The sequence below is a fragment of the Arvicola amphibius genome, chromosome 3 (genome assembly GCF_903992535.2).
Source record: "Arvicola amphibius chromosome 3, mArvAmp1.2, whole genome shotgun sequence".
Classification (NCBI taxonomy): Eukaryota; Metazoa; Chordata; class Mammalia; order Rodentia; family Cricetidae; genus Arvicola; species Arvicola amphibius.
The window spans coordinates 146728768-146755421 of record NC_052049.1 but is presented as its reverse complement, the minus strand read 5'-3'; the positions used below and the strand labels follow the sequence as shown (position 1 = coordinate 146755421).

Genomic DNA, 26654 nt, shown 5'->3' with positions numbered 1-26654 from the left:
ATCAACCATGGCAGTTTGACATTCCAAGTAGGAACATGAGGATTAGAAATGTTAAGCAGGAGGAACAGAGATAAGAAGGAAACACAGAGACATAGGATAGGGTTGGGAAGGCAACATGTGCAGCTGCATACTGAGTTGGGCGTTCTTAGTTCCTCCTTGGTTAATTTTCCCTAGACTTTTATACCCCAATACAAAAGGGGGGTGACAAGGCAAAAGACTGTTTTATCAGGTTGTTTTTTGTATAAACAACCTGTAACAGGTCAATTGCTCCAATACTTTGAGCCATCTATCCACTAACTCCTGACTAAAGTGTATGTTGGTTGGTGCAGTGAAAATACCTTAGGCCAAGTATCCTGCAGGCAGCCATTCCCCAGGTCGAAACTCCTATTTGAATAGAAGGAGCAGAAGGATGCTTAAATTATTTGGTGAGGATTGAGAGTGTCTACCCGTATAGGCCAAATTAAGGTCCTAAACACCGGGTAACCAACCCTAGGTCAGGGTGTGTAGCCAAACTTGTTGTCAACAACTTTGAGCAAGCAAAATAAACTCAAACTCTCCGACCTTCAGACAAGGTGGCATAGGCTCACATATTTGGGTCTGCACAAGCTCCTGAGCCCTGCGGTGGGAGTAAGCAGGTCATGGAGTCGAGTGAGTGCTCAAAATTCTGGAAGAAACCGGCCAGGCATAATTTCACCAAAGAAGTAGTTTTGTCATGACAGATTATATTTATTAGTCAAAAGGCAATCCAAAGCAAACAGTGTGTCAAATATTAAAAAACACTGGAAATCAAAGTCTCGGGTCATTAACATCAGAGGTTCTTCAAGTTCAGTAAATGATCCCAGAGGATGACAGCCAATGTCGATGAAGCAAGAGGTCAATGTACCACAGTTAATGTGGAGCCTTATAGGGAGAAGCTGAAGCCAGGCTTGGGAAACACTAGATGTTTGGTGGAAGGGAGCCTAGAAACTTTGTTGTTCTTTAGCACATTTAACAAATTAAATAATCTTAGCACATTTCTGACTTTTATTTTCATTTATTATTATTTTTGGAGATAGTGTCTTACTATATAGCCCTGGCTGTGTGACTTTTATTCTTTATCAAAGTCTGTCACCAAATGTCACCAAAAGAAAGATGCAACACCTATGACTCTTCCAAGCTGTCTATGGAACTTCCCACAGTCTAAACTGTCAACGTGCCATCCATCCCCAACTCCACCCTCAGACATGTCTGAACACAGTGATGTTTGTCCAGAAGAATCTCTGAGTTGCTGGTTGAGTGGAAGTTGAGGACATCCCTGTGGTTTTCTCTTCTCCCACTTCAGTGTGTTTTAACCCATCTCTTACTCCCCATCCTTCAGCTTCTCTTCAACAGAGACCCACACTGTCCTCTGACCCCTCAGAAGCCTCTAAGCACATTCCGGAACTGTTGCTGTTTGCCTGGAGATGTGGTACCTGAGATGCTTCTACGTGCAAGTATCAGAAAATTCACAATATCTTCGTAGGAAGGATCAGCCATCAGCAGTGAACTGGGGAACTCTGGAGTTGGCTAACTTGTCAGTACGGTGATATTATCAATGATCCCAGAAAGTCTGGGCTACTCTGTCATGTCCGCAGTGGGCTAGAAGAAAGCAGATGTCCCCTGCTTCTCTAGGTCCTAAACCCTCTCTATTTCCTGTCCCTCTGACTATGAGCACAGGTGGTCCTACCTAGGGTATCAGTCTCCATTGTTCTGTGGGGAGGAATCCCCTCTCCCAGCTCTCAGTGCTTCTGTGCTCTCTCTGGCTGAATGGAGGAAACCAGAAAACACAGTGACGAGAGAAAATCACAACCCAAAAGCCAAAACAAAAACAAAACACCAACTAAACAACAACAACAAAAAAACATACTTGAAAACGATAAGCTACAAATTGCCAACAGATACCAATGAAATACATAAAACCATAAAAACATACTTTAAATACCAGTAAGTTTATAATTAAGTGAATTTCTAAATGCACATGATGTGGCAAATTTTGCTAAGAAGAAATGTTTTTATGCTGATTCATAACCAGCAGCAAGACTGAAGCAGTAATAATAAGTCCCTTGACTAAAACATGTCCAGAGCCAGATGAAGGCACTGCAGAAGTCTACCACACTTAAAGGAGAACTGACATCTGATGACCCAAATTGTTCCAAGAGTAGAAGAGGAAGAGGGGTTTCCAAACTCATCTCATGACGCACTATGACCCTGACACCAAAGCCCAGGTAAAGACACAGCAGTCACCAAGCGTTTCTCTTTCCTCACTTTGTCACCAGCCATTTTATACTATGTGTTTACACGTAAGTGTGCACACATGTATGCATGTCATTTTATACTATGTGTTTACACGTAAGTGTGCACACATGTATGCATGTCATTTTATACTATGTGTTTACACGTAAGTGTGCACACATGTATGCATGTTTGGAACAGCATGGTTTGAGAGTTTGCTTGCACTCAGATTCCCCAAGTTTGTTTTGCTTGCTGTAGTGTCTGATTTGAGCCCTAAAGAGGTCTTGGGCCCTGGTTAAGAATATAATACCACCCTTAGTCCATTCCTGGGGATACACCCAAAGCCTTCAGGGCTATGACCACAGACAACTGCATCTCCATGGTTCACATAGCAGGAAGTTGAAGCAGCCTAGATGAACATCACCAGATAAAGATGTATGGGTATACAACGGAATTATGCTACAGCAAAGAAAAATGAAATAGTGGCATTTTCACAAAAATAGAAGGAACTGGACATTATTATATTTGGTGATATAAGTGAGTGTCAGATTGATAAATGTCTCAGCTTCCCTCTTAAAGAACTGTGTGTGTGTGTGTGTGTGTGTGTGATCGCATTTGGATGTCACACAACAGAAAAAGAATTATGACAGAAGAGGAGAGATCTAGGGGGAAACTGAGAGGCTGATGGAAGGCAAGAGAAAAGTTGAGCTGCCGTGCCAAATGCACCTGGCAAGCAAGGGCTGCCCTTAACTGGAGGGAGAGGTTGATGGACAGGGGAACAGGGTGATGCATATGCTTGAAGACATTCTGATGAAACCCGTTACTTCCTGACTACCTACAAACTCTAAAAATAGATTCCATCTGCAATTTAAAGAGCAATAAAGAAATAATCTCAAAGTTGTGACATTAACAGTGTTGTGCCTGGTTTTAATAAAAATTATTATGACCTATTGTGTGATCACTCTGATAAAAGGCAAGATAGTAAGATCCTTGTTCTGCCACTCATGGCGTGTGGCCATGGAGAAAGGATACAACTCATACTCTTATCTGAGTACCCAGGAAATGACCAGGGAGCCATATCATCGAGGTTGTTTCTGACATTGAGAAACTCAGCGAAGTAAAACTAAAAGTTAGCAAAGACACTGGGAAAACTAACCGCTTAATTTTTTCTTTTCTTTTTTGAGATTATAATCCAATTACATTGTTTTTTCCTCCCTTATTCCCTCCAAATTCTTTTTTTTTTTTTTTTGGTTTTTCGAGACAGGGTTTCCCTGTAGTTTCTAGAGCCTGTCCTGGAACTAGCTCTTGTAGACCAGGCTGGTCTCCAACTCAGAGATCCGCCTGCCTCTGCCTCTGCCTCCCGAGTGCTGGGATTAAAGGCGTGCGCCACCACCGCCCGGCCTCCCTCCAAATTCTTGAAGACACTCTCCATGCTCTCTTTCAAATCCATAGACTCTTGTTTCTCTGTTGTTACATCATGTATATGCATGTATATACATTTATATCTATCTACTTTTTAAAAGTATTTTATTGCTGTGGGGTGGTGGAATATGCCTTTTATCCCAGGACCCGAAAGGCAGAGACAGGTGGAACTCCATGAGTTTGAGCCAGCCTGGTTTACAGGAGCTAGTTCCAGAACAGCTGAGATTGTTCCATAGAGAAAATCTGTTTGGAAAACAAAACAAAACAAAACAAACAAAAACCACCAAAAAAAAAAAAAAACCAGGAAATAATCAATGAAACAAAAAATTACTTTGTAATTGAAAGCAAGTCATCCCATGTAGTCCTGGCTGGCTGAGAATTCAAGGTCTTCTTGCCTCCTTCTTCCAGTTGCTGGGATTGAAAACATGAGCCATCACTCCTGATTTAAGATTTTACCGTTCAAGACAGTGTTATGTATTTAAGATTTAACATTACTTAAATTAGTAAGACTCTACCTCAGATATAAAAAGCGGGACAGTGGCACCAGCACTCAGCCGACACAGAAGCACTCAGAGGGCACAGAAGCAGCTGGTTACAGAGAGCTTTACAGAGAGGTCAAAATAGAGAACCACAAGAATACAGTCTACTTGTAAGGTATGTTTCAACTTCTTAACTGTGAAACTAGATATAAAATCACTCTGCACCCTTTACTTTTGACCTGCTAAGTCCTGCATTAAAGTAACTCCAGACCCCACAGGCATGACAAGAGTCATATGAACACAATGGACACTCAATCACTCATCTTGGCTCTGTTCTCAGCACCTGTCAATCTGCTCCCTCCACCCAGGCTCTGGCTCATGCCTCCTCTGCCTGTCATTGGGGCTTGAGGATGTTTTGCCCCTGGACTGTCAGACTCCACATCCCATTGAAATTTTCTCAGAGGTAAGTTACTGGCTTACAGCTCTCAACCTCCAGGTCCAGCCTCCACCCCCGAAAGAAAGAACGAAACAAAGAAACAAAGAAAGAAGGAAAGAAAGGAAGAAAGAAAAAAAGAAAGAAGAGAATAAATAAATAAAGAAAGAAAGAAACAAAGAAACAAAGAAAGAAAGAAGGGATGGCTGGAGGGAGGGAGAAAAAGAAAGAATGAAATCTATTCCCAGATTTTTCTACCCAGAAGGATCTAGTCTACTTACTATGAGGGTGGAGAAATCCCATGCAAGCATCTTCATGTAAAACCTCCCTCTCAGTCTAAGTCAGCTTCACAAAGGCTCAGACTGAAACTTCCCTGCTCCCGTGGATGCAGGCAGTGAGCCCTATGATGCACAACCCGGATGTGATTGTTTCCTTACAATTACACTGCTGCCTCACCTCTTCTCCCATCCCCCAGTTACCTCATGAAACTCTGCTGGGATGCAGGCCCAGGTGGGAAGCTCATCTCCAGGAGGGAGGCAAACAAGACTCCTCTAGAAAACCTTCACACAGAACCCTAAACTCTAGGAGGAGCCCAGAGTACTACAGAAATATATATTACACCTCTTCATATCACCAGATAAAGATTAAACCAGGCATTTGTGGTGCACGCCTTTAATCAGAGTACTTGAGAGGCACAGGCAGGCAGATCTCTGAGTTTGAGGCCAACCTGGTCTACAAAGCAAGTTCCAGGACAACCAGGGCTACAGAGTAACTCTGTCTTGAAAACCAAACAAACAAAAGAAAAATAAAGCTAAAAAAGCAACCTTAGAAAACAATAAAACCAAAAACCAAACAGGCTAGCTCTTTCCCATTTGAGTCAAATGCACAAGCCCTGTTTCACAGCTGCACCTTTTATTTATTATAAAACCATTAAAAATTAATAAAATTTCATTTAAAAGTGGAACATTGCAATAATAAAACCAGGATATAGTTCAGAAGACTGGAAACACCCACCCCTCCCACCTGTCATGGCACAAACAGATCTGGAGCTTGGCGTCCCAGTCTCCAGGCGCAGGCGTTTCCACAGCGAGGCTCCTGTCCCCATGCTGAAGTCATGGCCAAGCATGTCTTCTGAACAATGGATGCCGCACAGTCCTCCACCTTAAATAAAGTATCTCCTCAAGGACCACCGCACAGGGCTTTGCAGGCCTCTGGCCCAGGCTCTGGCTAAAAAGGAAGCAGCTGCTGAGGCCCATGCTGGCACAGGGGTTTTACATGGTGGTTTGGACTTGGGCACGCCCCAATGCTCTGGGTGGCTTTTAAAGCCCAGGCTGCTATGTCTCGCCTCTCCAGTTTCTAGTGCTGTGATAGTGGAGAGGATGCTTGAGTGGATTGAGATTTTTGATCAGTGCCCTGGTGACCCTGACGCTTCTGGGCCTCAGACTGGCTGTTGAGAAGCACAATCAGGTGAAGCTAAGCCATGGGCCAAGCAAAGAGATTTGACAGATTGCATCCCTCTAGAGAGCAGCTCCCTAGGGACTTAATTCCACACCTGAAAACCACAAACAAGATCTTCCCTATTTACATCACATACATAATCCCCTTAAATGGCTGCAGTTTGCTGGTCCTACTCTGAAAGATCACACCTAGAGATTGTTAGATTGGCTGGTGGTTCTCAGAACTCTACTCTCTGCCCAGGTCCTTTAGACAATGGAACTAACTAGAGGGAACACAAGAAGTGTGAAAAGTGGCCTTTTCAGATCCCCTGAGAACAAAATGCCTTCTACCAGGATACACGAACTCATTTACCTCGATTTCGTTTCATCCGGAGATCGCAAGCCAGTGACACAATGAGATACAGCACAACAATTCTGTCCATTCTCATCCCATAAACATACAGGGCCATGCCATGCTCTTCCAACCCAACTACTATCAAAACCTTGTAGGTCATCTCAAAGAGTGGCATTAGTGCATGATCAAAACCTGGGAAGGGAAGAGGATGTTCAGTTAGGTGCAGCAGCAGCCCCCAGGAAGACTGCTGGTCAAGATGTGAGAAGTAAAAAGAAAAGGGCATTTTGTGGGGACCCCTAAGACTTGGCTGACATCTTATCTACCTTTCTAAGAGAGGTTGGATAAAGGGACCCAATGGTCCAGGGAGTGTAATAACAATTACCAGACCATGTTCAACTGTCTTCTTCTCCAAGGGCACAGGCTCCCACCATACTAACCAAACAAGCCTTTGAAGACCCACGACTCCAGGCGGATGGGTTGAAGTATACTGAAGTCTTTGAAAGTCGGAAGCAGCCCAGGGATATTACCACCAATGCGCTGGAAATTCATGGGAAATCTTAACTGCATCCTTGCCCTGCAAGAAAGGGCATCAGAAGATCTTCTTTGACCCCACCTTCTTCTAAATGGTGCCTTCTGTCCTCTCCTTCCCATCGCTCCACCCCCAAATCCAGTGCTTCTCTTTCAGTTACTATGTGTTTACAGTCTCTCTTGCCATCTGTGGTCCAGAGAACACTACACAAGGCTCCAAAGCATCAGTATCAACAAGGGACCTTCTGCCTATGAACATCTGTGTAGGGCGCTGTCTGACCTGGGACTCCACATGCCAAGAATGTAGAGTCAGGGGAGGCTGCAGTCAATGGAGCCCATACCTTCTCTGAGGAGTCCCTTATCCCCCAAACCTCCATAGTTTCCTTTAGGTCCATCTCTACCTCACATATGGTCTGTCCCGCAGTCCCATCCTTATGCCTAACTTCCAGGGTCATACATTGTAGACCCTGGACACAGACCTCAGTTCTGCTCGACTGAAAGCCATTCAGCTAATTTTTGGCAGAAATCTAGATTACCCAGGAGGAAGCCAGGTCTGAAACCCTGAAGGGAAGGAATCTGCACATTGCCCCAAGGTCTGAGGAGAGGTGAGAATGCAGGATCCTTTCTACATGAGCGTTTTAGAGTCCCCACAACAGCAGGCACCTGGAGGAAGCCAGTGGGCTTGCTCACATGTGCGTACTTTCCTGACCCACTCACTCAACCCAGCACACTCAACACTACCTGTTTCTGTTTTCATCCTGCTCCTCTCTTGTGTCTTCCCGTCCACTGGGTCCCTGACTTCTCTTGTGTTCCTGACCACACATGCTCATGGTTGGTAGCCTGCCAGAGCACGATTGGGTCTGTGAGTGATGGGAGCCAGATCCATTCTGAAGCTTTGGAACCACCCCAACCCTTTTAGTCTACTTCCGGGTTGCCTGCTTCACTAACAAACTTCATGAAGCAAATAATTTGGCACACCTGTGAGTGCGTTGTGCTCGAGAGCCTGAGACACACACACTGGGGACATTGCAGTCCTGACAGGACTGTGAATTCTGACACCAGCAGAAAGGGGCTGCTGGGACTTGAGTGTTGTCAGAATTCTTCCAAGATGGAAGCAATCAGGAAGGCTGTGTGCAGAACCCTGGCCATTGAACCTTGGGTGCATTCCTGATTTGACTGTTTCCATGTGTGATCTTGGGCAATTACTTTAGTAAACAGGAGTTTTTGAGTCAGAAAAGGAAAATACCAAGTAGGGCAGGAAAGGGAGCTCAGGAGTTAGAGCTGCTGTCCCTGAGCTACTGCTGGACTCTTGTCTGATAGAGTCTCAGGGGACGATGCTTCTGCTCTGCCCCAGGCATGTTCAACCCTCCTGCTGGTAAGGAAGGAAAGAGGTGGCTGCAGCCACTTTGCTGCCTGAACACTTTGCTTTCAGTATAGTTAGCAATTAATTAACTAAACAATTAGTGTATGTGTTCATGCACGCATGTGCATACCTGTGGAGGTCAGAGTACAACTCTTGTGTTGGCTCCCTCATTCCAATTTTAAGTGAATTCCAGGGATCCAGCACTTTGTGAAAAGTGCTTACACACTAAGTCTTTCCACTTGCTCTATAATAACCTCGTCTTTAAAAAGGAGAGATTTACTTATTTTTGTTGTATCTGTTTGAATGTTTGACTGCTAAATGTATATGTACCACAAGCAGGGAGGTTAGAAGGGATCATCAGATTACCTTCCCTATGCATCACCCAAAAGTAGAGTTGTAGGCAGTTTTGACCTGCTGCTGGGAACTGAAATCCAGTCCTCTGCAAGAGCCTAAGTACTTTTAACTCCAGAGCCATCTGTCTACCCTGTACTAAAGCAATTTTAAGATGTAGCCTTCTGGAACTAAAGGTTCTGAGACACATACCTTCTTTCTCCATACCTTCTTTCATATTTCTTTCTTTCTTCTGCCATATCTTTCCTACTTTTTTTTAATATTTCGTTAGTAGAAATTGAACCTAGAGCTTCTCATGATGCTCCATCCCAGACGAGAACCATATTTTCAAAGACTGATGCTTTGCCACGGCTCCTGATGTTGCACAGATGTGTGTGTAGATCTAGCACCCTCTGTTAAGGTTGTAAATCCAGGCCAAATTGTCTTCAGGTGTCTTTGGTGTTTCTCATCTGCTATTGCCCACCTCTGTGTCTCACCGAGCACCCTTCAGTCATCAGGCAAAGCCCTTGGGTGGCACCAACAGATCTCTAACTTACAAGAACTCAGGCACAATACCCTGAGTTTGCACGGCACAGCCAATCATGGGGCTACAGTGCGGTTTTCATGGTGCCGAGGGTTCCCCATAAGTAAAGGGTTTTACTGTTAGCCTGCCCAGCCCCAGGAAATACAAAGGTTGAGATCAATTCCAGGTGAACTATTTTCTCCAGTGGCTTGTAAGCAGTGACAACCTCTAGGTCAACCATTCCCCAGTCTCTTTTCATGCCTGCTTGGCCATGTGACCAGCCTGACACCAGGAGGGGAAGGCCATTGTCCCAGGGTTGTAGTGTTGAAGGACAGAGCTGCTGGTCAGAGCCCTTAAGACTGGTGAAGATCTCAAGATGCTGCTGCTCCAGGCTGGGCCTGAGGGGTAGAATCAGGTGAGGGTCCCAGGTCCGACTCAGCAAGAGAAAGAACTGATGCTGCTCATGCCTGGCCTTAGGCCACGGGGGTGTTGTGTAATAAAGGAATGGAAGCAAACACCAAGAGAGTTCATGGCTATGACTTCAGCCTGGGCTGGAGAGGCAGCTCAGACAAGGATCTTAGCTTACCAAAGGCAAGACAATTCAAGAATACAGCTCCCACCTGAGCCTGGGCCTAAAGGGGTACCCTGATTGGGTGGAGAAGTATGAGGTTAACCTTCAGAATCAACTGGAGAGGGTGAAGAATTACATCTTGCATGAGCCTGGGCCTCCTGGAAGGAGAGTAGGTGGAGGGGACCTACTGTGAGTCACCAAGACAGCTCATGGATGCAGTACTGTCAATGACCTGAGTGGCCGTATGGGGGCAGTGCTGCTTAGGATCCAGAGTCAGCTTGTCAGGAGTCAGCTAGTTAGGAGATAGTAGTTTCCTCCTGGGCCTCAGCTTGGAGGGGCAGAGTCTCTGGATGTCAGGAATGGTGGTTTGGGTTGAGGAAGGGGTGCCTGATCAGAATAGTTTGCTTTAGTTGAAGTGTCTTTAGTTTGCCTTCCTCTTTATGTGTGACACCAGAAATCGCAGCTCACACTTCAAACACCCTAGCTATATACAGTGTTCCTCTACGCTTATAATTTCCAAATAACCAGGATCCACAGCCACTACTCAGTTTTGAGAAACACCAGAGACAGGTAGACAAGGACTCGGTAAACACAGCTTTACTAAAACTTGAAAATCTTCCTTGCCTCTTCGATTTGTTTGGCATCAATGGGAGGCTTTCTCTGGCTGCCAGGCTGCAGGAACTTCTTCACGTTGGGCAGGCTGCTGATTCTGTTCTTCAGGGCCTGTAATCCAGAAGACACAGCCTGAGAGTCAGAACTGCTCATGTGTACAGTGCAAAACTCTGAGCCTCTCCCAGCACACGACCAACTGCATCCTTGCAACAGGTCCAGAGTAGACGTGAGAAGAACGACAAATCCATGAGCTAGAAGCCATTGTTGAGCACAATTTCCTTAAGACCTCTTTTGACATCCAGTTGCCTTCTCCTCAGGCCCCTGCACACAGCCTGTGCAGATTGTGGTGCAGAGCACAGAGCACTGTGTCTCTCAGGTGTGAAAGCAGAGAACCAGAGAAAAGTGAAGCCGTGTAAAACTGAGTTGGAACTGGGGGCAGAAAATATCCAAGTCTAAAGTGGAATATCTAACAGTCACTTTTCACACTGGAGATTTGGATGGGGTCACTGACGGGGGGACAGCATGGTGGGGACCATGGAGAGGGAAGCACAGTGCTGAGGAGTCAGAGCTGAGGAAGGGGTCAGCATGACAGAGACCTGCTCAGACACTGCGTGTGCAGAGACAGGCCACATGAGATGGAAGATGAAGGCCAGAAGCATCCTGCAAGGAACAGGGGTTTAGAGAGAACTGTGGGATCCTGCATCTTTCTCATGAAAAAAGATAATATTCTTCTTGGGGTACCACCTCCAAATCTCTATACATAGAAAGATCATTGTCATGTCTCCAACCAGGGTCTAGTACCTCAGTTTAGTGGCCAAAGCGTGGGCCCTCAGTGGACTACACAGACTAATAGAACATTTATGAGAATAGAATCAGTCCTTCTGTTGCTTACAAGAAACACACCTCAGGGCCGGAGAGATAGATCAGTGGTTAAGAACGCTGGTTGTTCTTATAGAGGTCATGATTCAATTCCCAGCAACCACGTGGTGGCTCATAACCATCTGTAATGAGATCTGGCACCCTATTCTGGCATGCAGACATACACGGGAGCAGAATGTTGTATACATAATAAATAAATAAATCTTAAAAAAAAAAAAGAAACGCACCTCAACTTCAAAGTCAGAAATCAGCTCTGAGTAAAGGGTTAGGAAAAGATTCTACAATCAACCAGACCTAAGAAACAAGCTGGTACAGCTATCCTAATATCTAACAAAATAGACTTCAAACTAAAATTAATCAATAGAGATTTCATATCAGTCACAGGAAAAATTCATCAAGATGATGTCTATGCCCTAAATACAAGGCACACAAATTTGTAAAAAAAAAAAATAGTTACTGGGGGCTGGAGAGATGGCCCAGTGGTAAGAGTACTGACTGCTCTTCCAGAAGACCAGGGTTCAATTCCCAGCACCCACATGGCACCTCACAACTGTCTGAAGATCCAGTTGCAGGGGATCTGACACCTTCATACCAATGCACATAAAATAAAGTTAAATAACCATAAAAAATATAAAGAAATCATGACTGAAATTTCACCAATCAGGCTTTCTCAGAAGCCCCAATGACAGGACAAAAGGAACCTAGTTCTGTGCCCTTGCTCAGGAGTGGACTTGGCAAGGCCAGCCTGGGGAGGAGGCCTGGACCTAGAAGGAGTCAAGGTTTTGGTTCCTGGGAACATGGCTGTTCCTCCTGAAGAGACTTGGGTTGTCTGTCCCAAGGCCACTGTGTGCTCAGTCTCTAAAAATCTTGGGATTCCCTGTGTTACCTTTGTGTGATATCATTGATTAGCCTCCTGCTGATTTTGTCACATTTGTCCCTGAACAAGGGTATAAAAGATGCTCTATGTTTTAATCAACCATGGCAGTTTGACATTCCAAGTAGGAACATGAGGATTAGAAATGTTAAGCAGGAGGAACAGAGATAAGAAGGAAACACAGAGACACAGGATAGGGTTGAGAAGGTAACCCAGTGCCTGCTGCATATTGAGTTCTGTGTTTTTAGTTCCTCCTTGGTTAATTTTCCCTAGACTTTTATACTCCAATACAAAAGGGGGGTGACAAGGCAAAAGACTGTTTTACCATGATACAAAAAACAACCTGAACAGTCAATTGCTCCAATACTTTGAGCCATCTATCCACTAATTCCTGACTAAAGTGTATGTTGGTTGGTGCAGTGAAAATACCTTAGGCCGAGTATCCTGCAGGCAGCCATTCCCCAGGTCGAAACTCCTATTTGAATAGAAGGAGCAGAAGGATGTTTAAATTCTTTGACTTTGGTGAGGATTGAGAGTGTCTACCCGTATAGGCCAAATTAAGGTCCTAAACACCGGGTAACCAACCCTAGGTCAGGGTGTGTAGCCAAACTTGTTGTCAACAACTTTGAGCAAGCAAAATAAACTCAAACTCTCCGACCTTCAGACAAGGTGGCATAGGCTCACATATTTGGGTCTGCACAAGCTCCTGGGACCTAAGGTGGGAGTAAGCAGGTCATGGAGTCGAGTGAGTGCTCAAAGTTCTGGAAGAAACTGGCCAGGCAGAATTTCACCAAAGAAGTAGTATTGTCAAGATAGACTATATTTATTAGTCAAAAGGCAATCCAAAGCAAACAGTGTGTCAAATTTTAAAAGACATTGGAACTCAAATTCCCAGGTCATTAACATCAGAGGTCCTTTAAGTACAGTTTAAATGATCCTAGAGGATGGCAGTCAATGTTGATGGAGCAAGATGTCAATGTACCAAAGTTAATGTGGGGCCTTAAAGGGAGAAGCTGAAGCCAGGCTTGGGAAACACTAGATGTTTGGTGGAAGGGAGCCTAGAAACTTTGTTGTTCTTTAGCACATTTAACAAATTAAATAATCTTAGCACATTTCACTTTTATTTTCATTTATTATTATTATTATTATTATTATTGGAGACAGTGTTTTACTACATAGCCGTGGCTGTGTGACTTTTATTCTTTATTAAAGTCTGTCACCAAATGTCACCAAAAGACAGCTGCAACACCTATGACTCTTCCAAGCTGTCTATGGAACTTCCCATAGTCTAAACTGTGAACCTGCCATTAATCCCCGACTCTACCCTCAGGCATGGCTGAACACAGTGATGTTTGTCCAGAAGAATCTCTGAGTTGCTGGTTGAGTGGAAGTTGGGGACATCCCTGTGGGCTTCTCCTCTCCCACTTCAGTGTGTTTTAACCCATCTCTTACTCCCCATCTTTCAGCTTCTCTTCAACAGAGACCCACACTGTCCTCTGACCCCTCAGAAGCCTCTAAGCACATTCCGGAACTGTTGTTGTTTGCCTGGAGATGTGGTACGTGAGATGCTTCTACGTGCAAGTATCAGAAAATTCACAATATCTTCGTAGGAAGGATCAGCCATCAGCAGTGAACTGGGGAACTCTGGAGTTGGTTAACTTGTTAGTATGGTGATATTATCCATGACCCTAGAATGTCTGGGACATGACTACTCTGTCATGTCCGCAGTGGGCTAGAAGTATGCAGATGTCCCCTGCCTCTCTAGGTCCTAAACCCTCTCTATTTCCTGTCCCTCTGACTATGAGCACAAGTGGTCCTACCCAGGGTACTAGTCTCCATTTTTCTGTGGGGAGGAATCCCCTCTCCCAGCTCTCAGTGCTTCTGTGCTCTCTCTGGCTGAATGGAAGAATCCAGAAAACACAGTGAGGAGAGAAAAGCAAAAACCAAAAACAATCAAACAAACAAACAACACCCCCCCCAAAAAAAACCAAAAAAGAAAACACCAACTAATCAAGCAACAATAATAACAACAAAAAAACATACTTGAAAATGATAAGCTACAAATTACCAACAGATACCAATGAAATACATAAAACCATAAAAACATACTTTAAATACCAGTAAGTTTATAATTAAGTGAATTTCTAAATGCACATGATGTGGCAAATTTTGCTAAGAAGAAATGTTTTTATGCTGATTCATAACCAGCAGCAAGACTGAAGCAGTAATAATAAGTCCCTTGACTAAAACATGCCCAGAGCCAGATGAAGGCACTGCAGAAGTCTACCACACTTAAAGGAGAACGGACATCTGATGACCCAAATTGTTCCATGAGCAGAAGAGGAAGAGGGGTTTCCATACTCATCTCATGACGCACTATGACCCTGACACCAAAGCCCAGGTAAAGACACAGCAGTCACCAAGGGTTTCTCTTTCCTCACTTCGTCACCAGCCACTTTATATTTATGTGTTTACACGTAAGTGTGCACACATGTATGCATGTCATTTTATACTATGTGTTTACATGTAAGTGTGCACACATGTATGCATGTCACAGTGTATACATAAATGTCAGAGGGCAACTTAGTGGAGTTGATTCTCCCCTTCCACTCTGTGGAATCAGGGAATTAAATTATGGTGGTGAGTCTGGCTGACCATGCTGTTACCCAGTGAGTCATTTTATGACACCTTCAGCAGTATTCACTTTGAGCTCTTTCTTTTATAATTTAAGTAAAATGTAATTACATCATTCTCCACTTTTGTTCCTTCCTACTATCCCTCCAGTGTTTACCCCTCTCAAACGCTCACAGATTCAGTCTCCTTTTCTGTAATCATTGTTATATATACACATAAACAAATAAACGTAAATATGCTCTACTGATCTGTCTAGTGTTGCCTGTATGTATGTCAATAGGGTTGACCCCTTGGTATTGGATCCAATCAAGGGGCTCTTCCCTGAGAAAGCCTAATTCTCTATCTTGCAACAGATCCTGATTATTTGTAGCATTTTATTTATTGGTGTGACCTATACAATTTTCTTCATATTGGGATACCCATTGGTATTCGAATTGCTCATGTCATGTTGAGATTTTATGGGTGTAGCTTTCCCATCATAGAAGTCACAATTTTGCAGCAGACTTCTTTCTGTTTGGCTCTTATGATCCTTCTGCCCCTTTTTCATGGTGTACCCTGAGCCTTTGGTGTGGGAGCTGGGTTATAGATTATCAGCTGAGCCTGGGAATCAGAGTCAGTTATTCTCTGAATTTTGACCATTTGTGACTTTCTGTTATGATTCCCAACATCTGCAAATAGAGGCCTCATTCATGACAGGTGATGTTATGAAAATTTTAATTATTTCTATAGTTTTTCAACATAGATTTTCATTAAGTTACAATAGAGTAGTAATTAGATTTTTTTTAGGTGCATACGAAAGAGTATAAAATATATATTTTTATCACCTCCTCTTCAGTGAGAGTTATACCTATCTGTGGTTATAAGAATAAGTATTTAGACTGCAGTTAGGAATTATACTTGTTTAGGAAGATGGCAGTAGTATGTTTTCCGTCTAAGATACCTGACTTCGCTAGCCCTGGATGGTTGGCTAATTCTCTCAGTATTAGGCATGATTTCCCTCATGTTGATCATGGCTTAGGTCCAATTAGACAGCTGTTGGTGACTGTCAAGATATGAACTTTGGGTCTACCTTGCCATGCTAGTTGTTGTTTGGGTCATGGGCATCACGCTGAGGGCGGCTATTGCTTGCCTTTCTTTCTACTTCAAGGACATACAGACACTTGGTGCTACCTTTTATTAATTTCTTCCAATCTTCTGAAGTTTCCATAAACTTCTCTTCAAATTGGAAGCAGAAAAAGTAAGGCATTCTCGTTAGCCCATTCTGGATCACTGTAGACTTTTGAACTTGGGCAGTCTATGTCTGGTAGAACATTCTGTATCAGTGCAGATCTTTGAGTTTGAGCTGACTGTGTCTGATAGTACATTCACAGAAGATAAAACATGGTATATAAAAGGAGACTGATTACGGCCACTTGGAATTTAGATTAGATGCATCAACAAAAGGGTGTTGATCACCACAAAGCTTCTCAGTCTTATTCACTACTGCTAGGATTGCAAACCAGTGAAAGCCACTCTGATAATCAGGGTGGGGAATCCCCAAAAAGTAAAGAATAAATCTGCCATCAAACTCCATCAAACTCCGCTGTACCACTCCTAGCCTTGTGCAGCCCTAAAGGACCCAGCATTACATGCACAGATATTTCCTCAGACATGTTACTGCCACTCTGTCCAGAGTAGTTAGGAAGTGGAAACAACCCCAGTGTCCTTCACTATGCACATGACAGAATCCTACTCAGCTGGAGAAGGAATGAAATCCTAGCGGATGGAACTAGAAGATATTTGTGTTCAAGTCATCTAGACCCAGATAGACCACACTGTGTGTCCACTCTCTCCTGTGTTTCCTACTTCCAAATCCTCAGGTATAACAGGTATATACAGCCTGGTCACCACAGAAATGAGACAATTAAAAGGAGACCGTGGTGGGGGCACTAGAGAGGATACAAGTGATATGAAAGGGAAAATGGGCGAAGGGGAGGGAGCAAACGTAGGGGAGAAAACAATATAGAAAGAATGGGAGGGAAAAAGAACGAATCATTAAATTATGTGAAAATGTCATAAGGAATTACATTATTTTATATTTACATAAAATTACACATATTTCCTGGCTAGTTTTATGTCAGCTTTACAAAACTAGAGTTATGTAGGAAGAGGGAACCTCAAGTGAGAAAATATGGCTTGTAGGCACACCTGTAGCACATTTTCCTAATTAGGAATTGACACTCGGGAGGCACAGGCAGGCAGATCTCTGAGCTCAAGGCCAACCTGGTCTACAAAGTTAGTTCCGGGACAAACAGGGCTACAGAGAAATCCTGTCTTAAAAACCAAACAAACAAAAGAAAAATAAAGCTAAAAACAACCTTATAAACCAATAAAACCAACAACCAAACAGGCTAGCTCTTTCCCATTTGAGTCAAATACACAGGTCTTTTTCCCAATTGCACATTTTATTTATTATAACACCTCTAAAAATTAATTAAAAATTCATTTAAAAGTGGAACATTGCAATAATAAAACCAGGATATAGTTCAGAAGACTGGTAACACCCACCCCTCCCACCTGTCATGGCACAAACAGATCTGGAGCTTGGCGTCCCAGTCTCCAGGCGCAGGCGTTTCCACAGCGAGGCTCCTGTCCCCATGCTGAAGTCATGGCCAAGCATGTCTTCTGAACAATGGATGCCGCACAGTCCTCCACCTTAAATAAAGTATCTCCTCAAGGACCACCGCACAGGGCTTTGCAGGCCTCTGGCCCAGGCTCTGGCTAAAAAGGAAGCAGCTGCTGAGGCCCATGCTGGCACAGGGGTTTTACAGGGTTTTTTGGACTTGGGCACGCCCCAATGCTCTGGGTGGCTTTTAAAGCCCAGGCTGCTATGTCTCGCCTCTCCAGTTTCTAGTGCTGTTGTATTGGAGAGGATGCTTGAGTGGATTGAGATTTTTACTCAGTGCCCTGGTGACCCTGACGCTTCTGGGCCTCAGACTGGCTGTTGAGAAGCACATTCAGGTGAAGTTAAGCCATGGGCCAAGCAAAGAGATTTGACAGATTGCATCCCTCTAGAGAGCAGAGCCCTAGGGACTCAATTCCACACCTGAAAACCACAAACAAGATCTTCCCTATTTACATCACATACATAATCCCCTTAAATGGCTGCAGTTTGCTGGTGCTTCTCTGAAAGATCACACCTAGAGATTGTTAGATTGGCTGGTGGTTCTCAGAACTCTACTCTCTGCCCAGGTCCTTTAGACAACGGAACTAACTAGAGGGAACACAAGAAGTGTGAAAAGTGGCCTTTTCAGATCCCCTGAGAACAAAATGCCTTCTACCAGGATACACGAACTCATTTACCTCGATTTCTTTTCATCCGGAGATCGCAAGCCAGCGACACGATGAGATACAGCACAACAATCCTGTCCATTCTCATCCCATAAAGGTACAGGGCCATGCCATGCTCTTCCGACTTAACTATTATTGAAACCCTGTAGGTATTCGCAAAGTGTTGAATTAGTTCATGATCCAAACCTGGGAAGGGAAGAGGATGTTCAATTAGGAGCAGCAGCAGCAACCCCCAAGAAGACTGCTGGTTAAGATGGGAGAATTAAAAAGAAAAGGGCATTTTGTGGGGCCCACTTCTACTTGGCTGACATCTTATTTACCTTTCTAAAAGATGATGGATCAGGGACCCAATGGTCCAGGGAGTGTGATAACAATTACCAGACCATGTTCAACTGTCTTCTTCTCCAAGGGCACAGGCTCCCACCATACTCACCAAACAATCCTCTGAAAACCCACAATTCCAGTCGGATGGGCATAAAAGTCACATAGTAATTGGAAGTCTCAAACAGCCCAGGGAAACCACGACGAAAGCTCTGGGAATACAGGGGCAAAGCAAACCCCATCCTTGCCCTGTAAGAAAGGGGCTTCAGAAGATCTTGTAAGGCCCTACCTTCTTCTAAATGGTGCCTTCTGTCCTCTCCTTCCCATGGCTCCACCCCAAGCCCAGTGCTTCTCTTTCAGTTATTATTGGTTTACAGTCTCTCTTGCCATCTGTGGTCCAGAGAACACTACACAAGGCTCCAAAGCGTGGGTATCAACAAGGGACTTTTTGCCGATTAACCAGCCATGTAGGGCCCTGTCTGTCCTGGGACACCACGTGCCAAAAATCTAAAGTTAGGGGAGGCTGCGGTCAATGGAGCCCACACCTTCTCTGAGAAGTCCCTTATCCCCAAAGACTCCATAGTTTCCTTTAGGTCCATCTCTACCTCACATATGGTCTGTCCCGCAGTCCCATCCTTATGCCTAACTTCCAGGGTCATACATTGTAGACCCTGGACACAGACCTCAGTTCTGCTCGACTGAAAACCATTCAGCTAATTTTTGGCAGAAATCTAGATTACCCAGGAGGAAGCCAGGTCTGAAACCCTGAAGGGAAGGAATCTGCACATGGCCCCAAGGTCTGAGGAGAGGTGAGAATGCAGGATCCTTTCTACATGGGCGGTTTAGAGTCCCCACAACAGCAGGCACCTGGAGGAAGCCAGTGGGCTTGCTCACATGTGCTTACTTCCCTGACCCCCTCACTCAACCCAGCACACTCAACACTACCTGTTTCCGTTTTCATCCTGCTCCTCTCTTGTGTCTTCCTGTCCACTGGGTCCCTGGCTTCTGTTGTGTTCTTGACCACGCATGCTCATGGTTGGTAGCCTGCCAGAGCACTATGGGGTCTGTGAGTAGTGGGGAGCGAGATATATTCTGAATCTTTGAATAGCCCTAACCCTTTTAGTCTACTTCCGGGTTGCCTGCCTTACTTACAAGCCTATTGAAGCAAATAATTTGGCACACCTGTCAGTGTGTTGTGCTCGAGAGTTTGAGACAAACACGCTGGGGACATTGCAGTCCTGACAGAGGACTGTGAATTCTGACACCAGCAGAAAGGGGCTGCTGGGACTTGAGTGTTGTCAGAATTCTTCCAAGATGGAAGCAATCAGGAAGGCTGTGTGCAGAACCCTGGCCATTGAACCTTGGGTGCAGGCCTGATTTGACTGTTTCCATGTGTGATCTTGGGCAATTATTTTAGTAAACAAGAATTATTGAGACAGAAACGAAAAATAAGAAATAGGACAGGAAAGGGAGCTCAGGAGTTAGAGTTGCTGTACCTGAGCTACTGCTGGACTCTTGTCTGATAGAGTCTCAGGGGACGATGCTTCTGCTCTGCCCCAGGCATGTTCAACCCTCCTGCTGGTAAGGAAGGAAAGAGGTGGCTGCAGCCATTTTGCTGCCTGAACACTTTGCTTTCAATATGGTTATCAATTAATTAACTAAACAATTAGTGTATTGTGTGCATGCACGCATGTGCATACCTGTGGAGGTCAGTGGACAACTCTTGAGTTGGCTCCCTCATTCCAATTTTAAGTGAATTCCAGGGATCCAGCACTGTGTAAAAAGTGCCTTTCACACTAAGTCATTCCACTGGCTCTATAATAACTTCATTCTTAAAAGGAGAGTTTTAGTTATTTATATTTTATCTGTTTGAGTTTTGCCTGCTACTTTGTATGTGTACCACATGCAGCAGTACCCAGGAAGGTCAAAAGAGGGCAATAGATTCCCTTGCCCATGCCTCACCCAAAAGTGGAGTTATAGGCAGTTTTGACCTGCTGCTGGGAACTGAAATCCAGTCCTCTGCAAGAGCCTAAGTACTTTTAACTCCAGAGCCATCTGTCTACCCTGTGCTAAAGCTATTTTAAGATGAAGCCTTCTCGAACTAGAGGTTCTGAGACAGTGTTTCTTCGTTCCCTCTTTCATACTTCTTTCTTTCTTCTGATCTTTCTTTCTTACTTCTTTTGTTAGTGGAAATTGAACCCAGAGCCTCCCATGATGCTCCATTCCTGACCGGTACCATATTTTCAAAGACTGATGCTTTGCCACGGCTCCTGATGTTGCACAGATGTGTGTGTAGATCTAGCACCCTCTGTTAAGGTTGCAAATCCAGGCCAAATTGTCTTCAGGTGTCTTTGGTGTTTCTCATCTGCTATTGCCCACCTCTGTGTCTCACCGAGCACCCTTCAGTCATCAGGCAAAGCCCTTGGGTGGCATCAACAGATCTCTAACTTACAAGAACTCAGGCACAATACCCTGAGTTTGCACAGCACAGCCAATCATGGGGCCACAGTGCAGTTTCCATGGTACCAAGGATCCCTTTAACTAGAGGGTTTTACTGTTAGCCTGCCCAGCCCCAGGAAAGACAAAGGTTGGGATCAGACCTGGGTGAACTATTTTCTCAGTGGCTTGTAAGCAGTAACAACCTCTAGTTCAACAATTTCCCCAGTCTCTTTTCATGCCTGCTCAGCCATGTGACCAGTCTGATACCAAGAGGGGAAGGCCATTGTCCCAGGGTTGTAGTGTTGAAGGACAGAGCTGCTGGTCAGGGCCCTTGTCACCCAAGAAGATCACAAGATGCTGCTGCTCCAGGCTGGGCCTGAGGGGCAGAATCAGGTGAGGGTCCCAGGTCCGACTCAGCAAGAGAAAGAACTGATGCTGCTCATGCCTGGACTTAGGCCATGGGGGTGTTGTGTGATAAAGGAATGGAAGCAAACACCAGGAGAGTTCATGAATATCGCTTCAGCCTAAGCTGGAGAGGCAGCTCAGACAAGGATCTTAGGTTAAAAAGGCAAGACAATTCAAGAATGTAGCTCCCACCTGAGCCTGGGTCTAGAGGGGTAGCCTGACTGGGTGGAGAAGTGTGAGATTCTGGGTCAGAATCAGCTGAGAGGGTGAAGAATTACATCTTGCTTGAGCCTGGGCCTCCTGGAAGGAGAGTAGGTGGAGGGGACCTACTGTGCTTCACCAAGACAGCTCAAACACGCAGTACCGTCAGTGACCATGAGGGGCAGCATGGGGCAGTGCTGCTTAGGATCCAGAGTCAGCTTGTCAGGAGTCTGCCAGCCTGGAGATAGGAGCTTCCTCCTGGGCCTCAGCCTGGAGGGGCAGAGTCTCTGGATGACAGGAGTGGGGGTGGGTGTGGGGGTGGAGGAAGAGGTGCCTAATCAGATTAGTTTGCTTTTAATTGAAGTGTCTTTAGTTTGTCTTCCTCTTTATGTGTGACACCAGGAATCCTAGCTAACACTTCAAACACTCTAGCTACATACAGTGTTCTTCTATGCTTATAATTTCAAAATAACCAGGATACACAGCTGCTGCTCAGTTTTGAAAAACACCAGAGACTGGAATACAAGAAGTCGGTAAATGCAGCTTTACTAAACCTGGAAAATCTTCCTTGCCTCTTCAATTTGTTTTGCATTAATGGGAGGCTTTCTCTGGCTGCCAGGCTGCAGGAATTTCTTCACATTGGGCAGGTTGCTGATTCTGTTCTTCATGGCCTGTAATCCAGAAAACACGGCCTGAGAGTCAGAACTGCTCATGTGCACAGTGCAGACCATCTGAGCCGCTCCCAGCACACGACCAACTGCATCCTTGCAACAGGTCCAGAGTAGATGTGAGAAGAAAAACAAATCCATGAGCTAGAAACCATAGCTCAGCACAATTTCATAAAGACTCCTTTGACATCCAGTTGCCTTCTCCTCAGGCCCCTGGACACAGACTGAGCAGAGTGTGGTGCAGAGCACAGAGCACTGTGTCTCTCAGGTGTGAAAACAGAGAACCAGGGAAAAGTGAAGCCGTGAAAAACTGAGTTGAAACCGGGGAAAGAAAATATCAAAGTCTGACCAGGAATAACTCACAGTTAGTTTCCACACTGGAGATTAGAATGGGGTCACTAGGGGAGGAGGGGGACAGCATGGGAGGGACTGTGGAGAGGGAAGCACAGTGCTGAGGAGTCAGAGCTGAGGAAGGGGGGCAGCATGACAGAGACCTGCTCAGACACTGAGTGTGCAGAGACAGGCCACATGAGATGGAAGATGAAGGCCAGAAGCATCCTGCAAGGAAGTTCAGGGAGTCAGCTGTGGGGTCTACATCTTTCTCATGAAAAAAGACAAAATATTTTTCTTGGGGTACCACCTCCAAATCTCTATACACAGAAAGATTATTGTCATATCACAAACAAGGGTCTAGTATCTCAGTTTGGAGGCTGAAGTGCGTGCCCTCAGCATTCCACAGGCCCCCATTATATCCTCAGAGCCATGTGTATGCAGCTGCCTCACTGAGGTGGTCTCACCTTCAGCAGGGGAAAAGGGGCCAGAAGGCTGGAGTCAAGCTCTTCAACATAGAGGAGAACTTCCAGCAGGTGAAAGTCCACCCTGGTCAACCTGATGCCCACAAGGTAGTCTTCAAGACCTGCCAAATTAAATGAGACAGATTATGAACACATACAGTTGGCCTGGGGCCATTGACTTTCCCCAAGTCTCCCAATAAGACACTTTGCCTCTATTTAGCTTCTAGTAAAGAGCCATTACAAGTGTGTACACTGTTCATGCATACTGAGAAAAGAATTATAATTACCACATTGTGGTAGTTTGAATGTAATTGACCCCCCTAATCTTATAGAGACTTGCACTATTAGGGGGAGTGACTTTGTTGGAGTGGGTATGGCCTTCTTGGAGGAAGTGTCACTGTGGGGCAGGCTTTGAGGTTGCCTATGTTCAGGATACCACCCACTGAGTGAGCTGACTTCCTGTTGCCTACAAGTCAAGATGCAGCCAACATGACAAATGCCTGCAAGCCTCTGTGCTCCCCATCACGATGATAAGGGACTGAACCTCTGAAAAGAAGTGAGCCACCCAAGTAAATGTTTTCTTAATACAAGTTGCTGTGATCATAGTATCTCTTCATAGCAATGAAAACTCTAAGAAAGACATAGACTCAAAAGCAAAAGTAAGCTTCAAGTGCTCTTCAGTCGGAAGCTCATTGTATACAGGGAACAGGGGTTCTCGGACATGAGTTAAGTGTGATGACTAGATCGTGTGTCCCGTGAGACAGAGTCTTAACTGTCAGCACCATAGGCTTCAGGGGACCCCGTGAGCACCAGATGGCTCCTAAACCCTCACTGCTTCCATAGAGCAGGGCAGAGGTGGGAGAACGGGCAGGGGATGGAATGGGACCCCAAGTGATGCTGTGTAGCTCTGACAGTTAGGCGCTGTCGGAACAAGGTCTGAGCAGGGAGTCACGTGAAGATTCCTGAGTGCTTGTGAGAAAACTCCAGACGCCAAGGCAAGAGTCCTCTGCCCCCAGCTTCTTCAAACATCGTGGACTTGTTCTTGCATTATGCTTTCATGCTCTTCCAAGTATAGAGTACAGAGAGGAGTGAGTTCACCTCAGATGATTCGTTACCACAGGCTAGTGTTGTTTCTTTATATGCCTCTGTGGAAAACATGTTTTGGGCACTTCTGACTTGACCATCACATGTGGCTTTCTCTTGTGACCGCATGCTTTACTCGTGTGACTTCTCTTAGCCCTTAGAGTGAAAACAGTCTGATGCTGTGTATTGAGCTGTGTGTTGCCTGAGTCTTCAGGTTGCCTTCAGTCTCCCATGTCCCACAGCCTCTACACAGTAACAAACGGCCTCTGAGGACTGTGTAGGATCCCTTATCCTCTAGGGTCACAGCTTTGTTCTTAGCTTTTGTTTGACAGATCAAGTCAGTCTGACGTGTTCTTGATCTTCCTCCAAAGAGAAGCCCCGACTAAGAGAGACTATGTGTACACTGACACCCCTTCATGTGTGAATGTGCATGGCTCTCCTCCCAAGCCTGCCGTCTGTGACCCTAACTCCTGCAGGCCAGTGTTCCTTTACATCTCTTCATCAGCCTCCTCCTCTCCCCCGCATCACTGTCCTAGGTCAGGTTCTTCTCCTCCGTCTTTGAAGCTCTCTCCTCTTCTCCTGACAGCCAGTGCTCTCTGGCCTCCCTGTGTGATGTGACAGAATATTTTCCCATCTGTGTTTTTCTGCAGTTTTCCCTGGAATGAAGCCCGGTGTGTCTGCAGGATCTAGGTCCATCTCTGGTGTGGCTCAGCCTTCCACAGATCAGGTCTGGTTATGACCTTGAATCCTGTTGAATGTGGACCACTAGATTGGCGTGACCATGTTGTGCCCCTTCACAGGCCATTTTGATACAGTGTCCTGTGGGCAGGGAGCTGCAGGGGAGGCTCACAGAAGGTCAGTGCAGCAGCACCCTGTCCCTCCCAACCTCTGCCTTTCTCTTGTCCTGGGAAGGCAGTGTCCCCAGACTTCAAACAGCCTACTTACATTTTCAAAGGCAGGCAAGTACCGGTTTTTGGTCTTGTCTTTTACCAAGGAGATCTTGGCTTCTCTTTGGTCTGGGGGACAAATGACCACTTGCAGCATCATCTCAGTGAGATCTAAAATACCCTCTGTGTACATGTTGATCCTGAAAGACAAAATTTTTCATAAGGTCAATGGTTTCCAGGGATTTACTATTTGATATTTCAATCTAAAAATTGAAGAAATTTACACTGGAAGGTGCTGTGGGAGCTCCTTCTGCTCCTTCAGCCAATAGCTTTTGAGATACCAGCCCACTGGGCTGTGGTATCTTTAGCTTTAAAGAAGCAGTTGCTGCCCTCCCTTCCTGTGCTTGCTTAGGACTGCTTTTCTGGCTTCCAGAGGCTTTTCCTGGTCTTGTAGGAGGCTGTTGTTTAGGACGGTGATCTGTAAGTTTTTCCCTTCAAATAAATAACCCTTTTATTAATCATAATTCCAAGCTGGTGTGGATTGTTTTGTGACTTACTTTATTAGGAACATGTTTGCAAAGTTCCTTCATCTAGTGGGCATACATATAAAAATTTTATAATTAACAGATACATTAACTCTCCTCTAGGACATCCTGTCAGTTCAGATACAGGTTTTAAATTAATGAGAAAGACACTGCCTTGACCTGTTGATAGAGTGGAGCTGAGGTAGATGGGAAAACTGGCTGAATGCTGGGAGAAAGGAGGGTAGAGTAGGAAGACGCTCTGGAGCTGCCACACAAGCATGCTGGCTCTTTGCCGGTAAGCCACTGCCACAGATTACTAGAAATAGGTTAAATTAATATAAGTGTTAGCCAGTTAGAAGCTAGAGCTAATAGGCCCAGCAGTTTTTAATTAATACAATTTCTGTGTGATTTGTTTCCAGGTGGCTGGGACGAATAAGCAGTTCCTTATATGATAAATCATGTCCTACCCTCAAAACAAGATTTATAAAAGATAGGATTTAAAAACAATGCTTGTTTAATAAGACATTAAATCTGCACTTCAATCGATGCTTTTATATACAGAAATGTACCTTGGTCTGGCAACTTGGTAATTTAAGAGTCACCCAGGTGCTAATGGTTTTAAAAACAAAAAGGGACCATTGGGAAGAGCTGAGGTATGGGATGGCTAGAGTTCCAAGAGAGTCCAGTTGCTATGGTGACCTTAACAGTGTTAGAAATGCCAGTGCCAGGTGATAGTCACCAGAAGCAGCAGCCACAGTGAAATGGAGCAGGCTGAGAGCCAGAAGCCAGGCTATGTATACACTGCTGAGGGTGGAGCCAAAGAGATGAGCTAAACTCCTCTCAAAAAACAAAAACCAAAAGTTTTATAGAGGAATCCCAGATGTTGAACTTTAAATTGCTCGAGCAATTTAATCTTGTCTTATACAGATTATGGTTATGCCGTGTTCTCTCCCTCTTAATGTAAAAGAGGGTACTTGATGTTTTGGTATAGCAGGAAGACATTTGAGTGCTTTTAAAACTTTTTCAGGACAGTTTTTAAAGTGTTTAAATTCATAAATCTAAGGACATTTTAAAGTTTATAAAATTTTTTATAGTGTTAATATTTAGACTTAAAACAAAAAGCTAAAACATAGGGCCACAGCCATAAGCCTCACATACCAGAAACTGGGGTGTTCATTTCTTATCATGCAGCAAGACAATGACCTAAGCAGTCTGGCAAAGGGCTTGAGGCAGCTTCTCAGCCCAGTGAATCTGACGCTTTGGGGGTTAAACAACCTTTTTACATTGGTGAGAAAGGACCGCCTGCATGTCAC

General features: G+C 44.8%; 2 protein-coding genes across 3 annotated transcripts; both read right to left on the bottom strand.

Annotated features, from left to right (window-relative positions):
- Positions 1 to 5479: 5479 nt before the first annotated feature.
- On the bottom strand, positions 5480 to 7847 carry LOC119810221. Of its 2 annotated transcripts, none has more exons than XM_038323592.1 (4): positions 7645 to 7847; positions 6813 to 6949; positions 6394 to 6567; positions 5480 to 5811 (listed from the first exon to the last, which is right to left on the bottom strand). In XM_038323592.1, exons 1-4 carry the CDS (start codon positions 7731 to 7733, stop codon positions 5747 to 5749), a joined length of 465 nt encoding a protein of 154 aa, XP_038179520.1. In that variant the 5' UTR covers positions 7734 to 7847; the 3' UTR covers positions 5480 to 5746. The 2 variants fall into 2 exon arrangements, with proteins under 2 accessions (XP_038179520.1, XP_038179519.1); XM_038323591.1 differs by having other exon boundaries at positions 5480 to 5745.
- A 2424-nt stretch (positions 7848 to 10271) lies between these two features.
- Positions 10272 to 25019, bottom strand: LOC119809423 (glutathione S-transferase A2-like). The gene is made up of 3 exons (XM_042054729.1): positions 24781 to 25019; positions 22851 to 22980; positions 10272 to 10413 (listed from the first exon to the last, which is right to left on the bottom strand). Exons 1-3 carry the CDS (start codon positions 25008 to 25010, stop codon positions 10291 to 10293), a joined length of 483 nt encoding a protein of 160 aa, XP_041910663.1. The 5' UTR covers positions 25011 to 25019; the 3' UTR covers positions 10272 to 10290.
- Positions 25020 to 26654: the final 1635 nt, after the last annotated feature.

Bases quoted from the DNA above. Each gene is read 5' to 3' on its own strand.
- LOC119810221 (XM_038323591.1), bottom strand. From the start codon at position 7,733: ATGAGCATGTGTGGTCAGGAACACAAGAGAAGTCAGGGACCCAGTGGA. The intron at 6,568-6,812 runs GTTAGTATGGTG...TTCCCTTCCCAG, and splicing joins GGTCTTCAAAGGCTTGTTTG to GTTTTGATCATGCACTAATG. The intron at 5,746-6,393 runs GTAAATGAGTTC...ACTTTATTTAAG, and splicing joins CCGGATGAAACGAAATCGAG to GTGGAGGACTGTGCGGCATC.
- LOC119809423 (XM_042054729.1), bottom strand. From the start codon at position 25,010: ATGTACACAGAGGGTATTTTAGATCTCACTGAGATGATGCTGCAAGTG. The intron at 22,981-24,780 runs GTGAGCCTCCCC...ATCTGTCTCATT, and splicing joins TGCTGCTGCACTGACCTTCT to TAATTTGGCAGGTCTTGAAG. The intron at 10,414-22,850 runs GTGAGACCACCT...TCTGGATTACAG, and splicing joins CCCCTTTTCCCCTGCTGAAG to GCCCTGAAGAACAGAATCAG.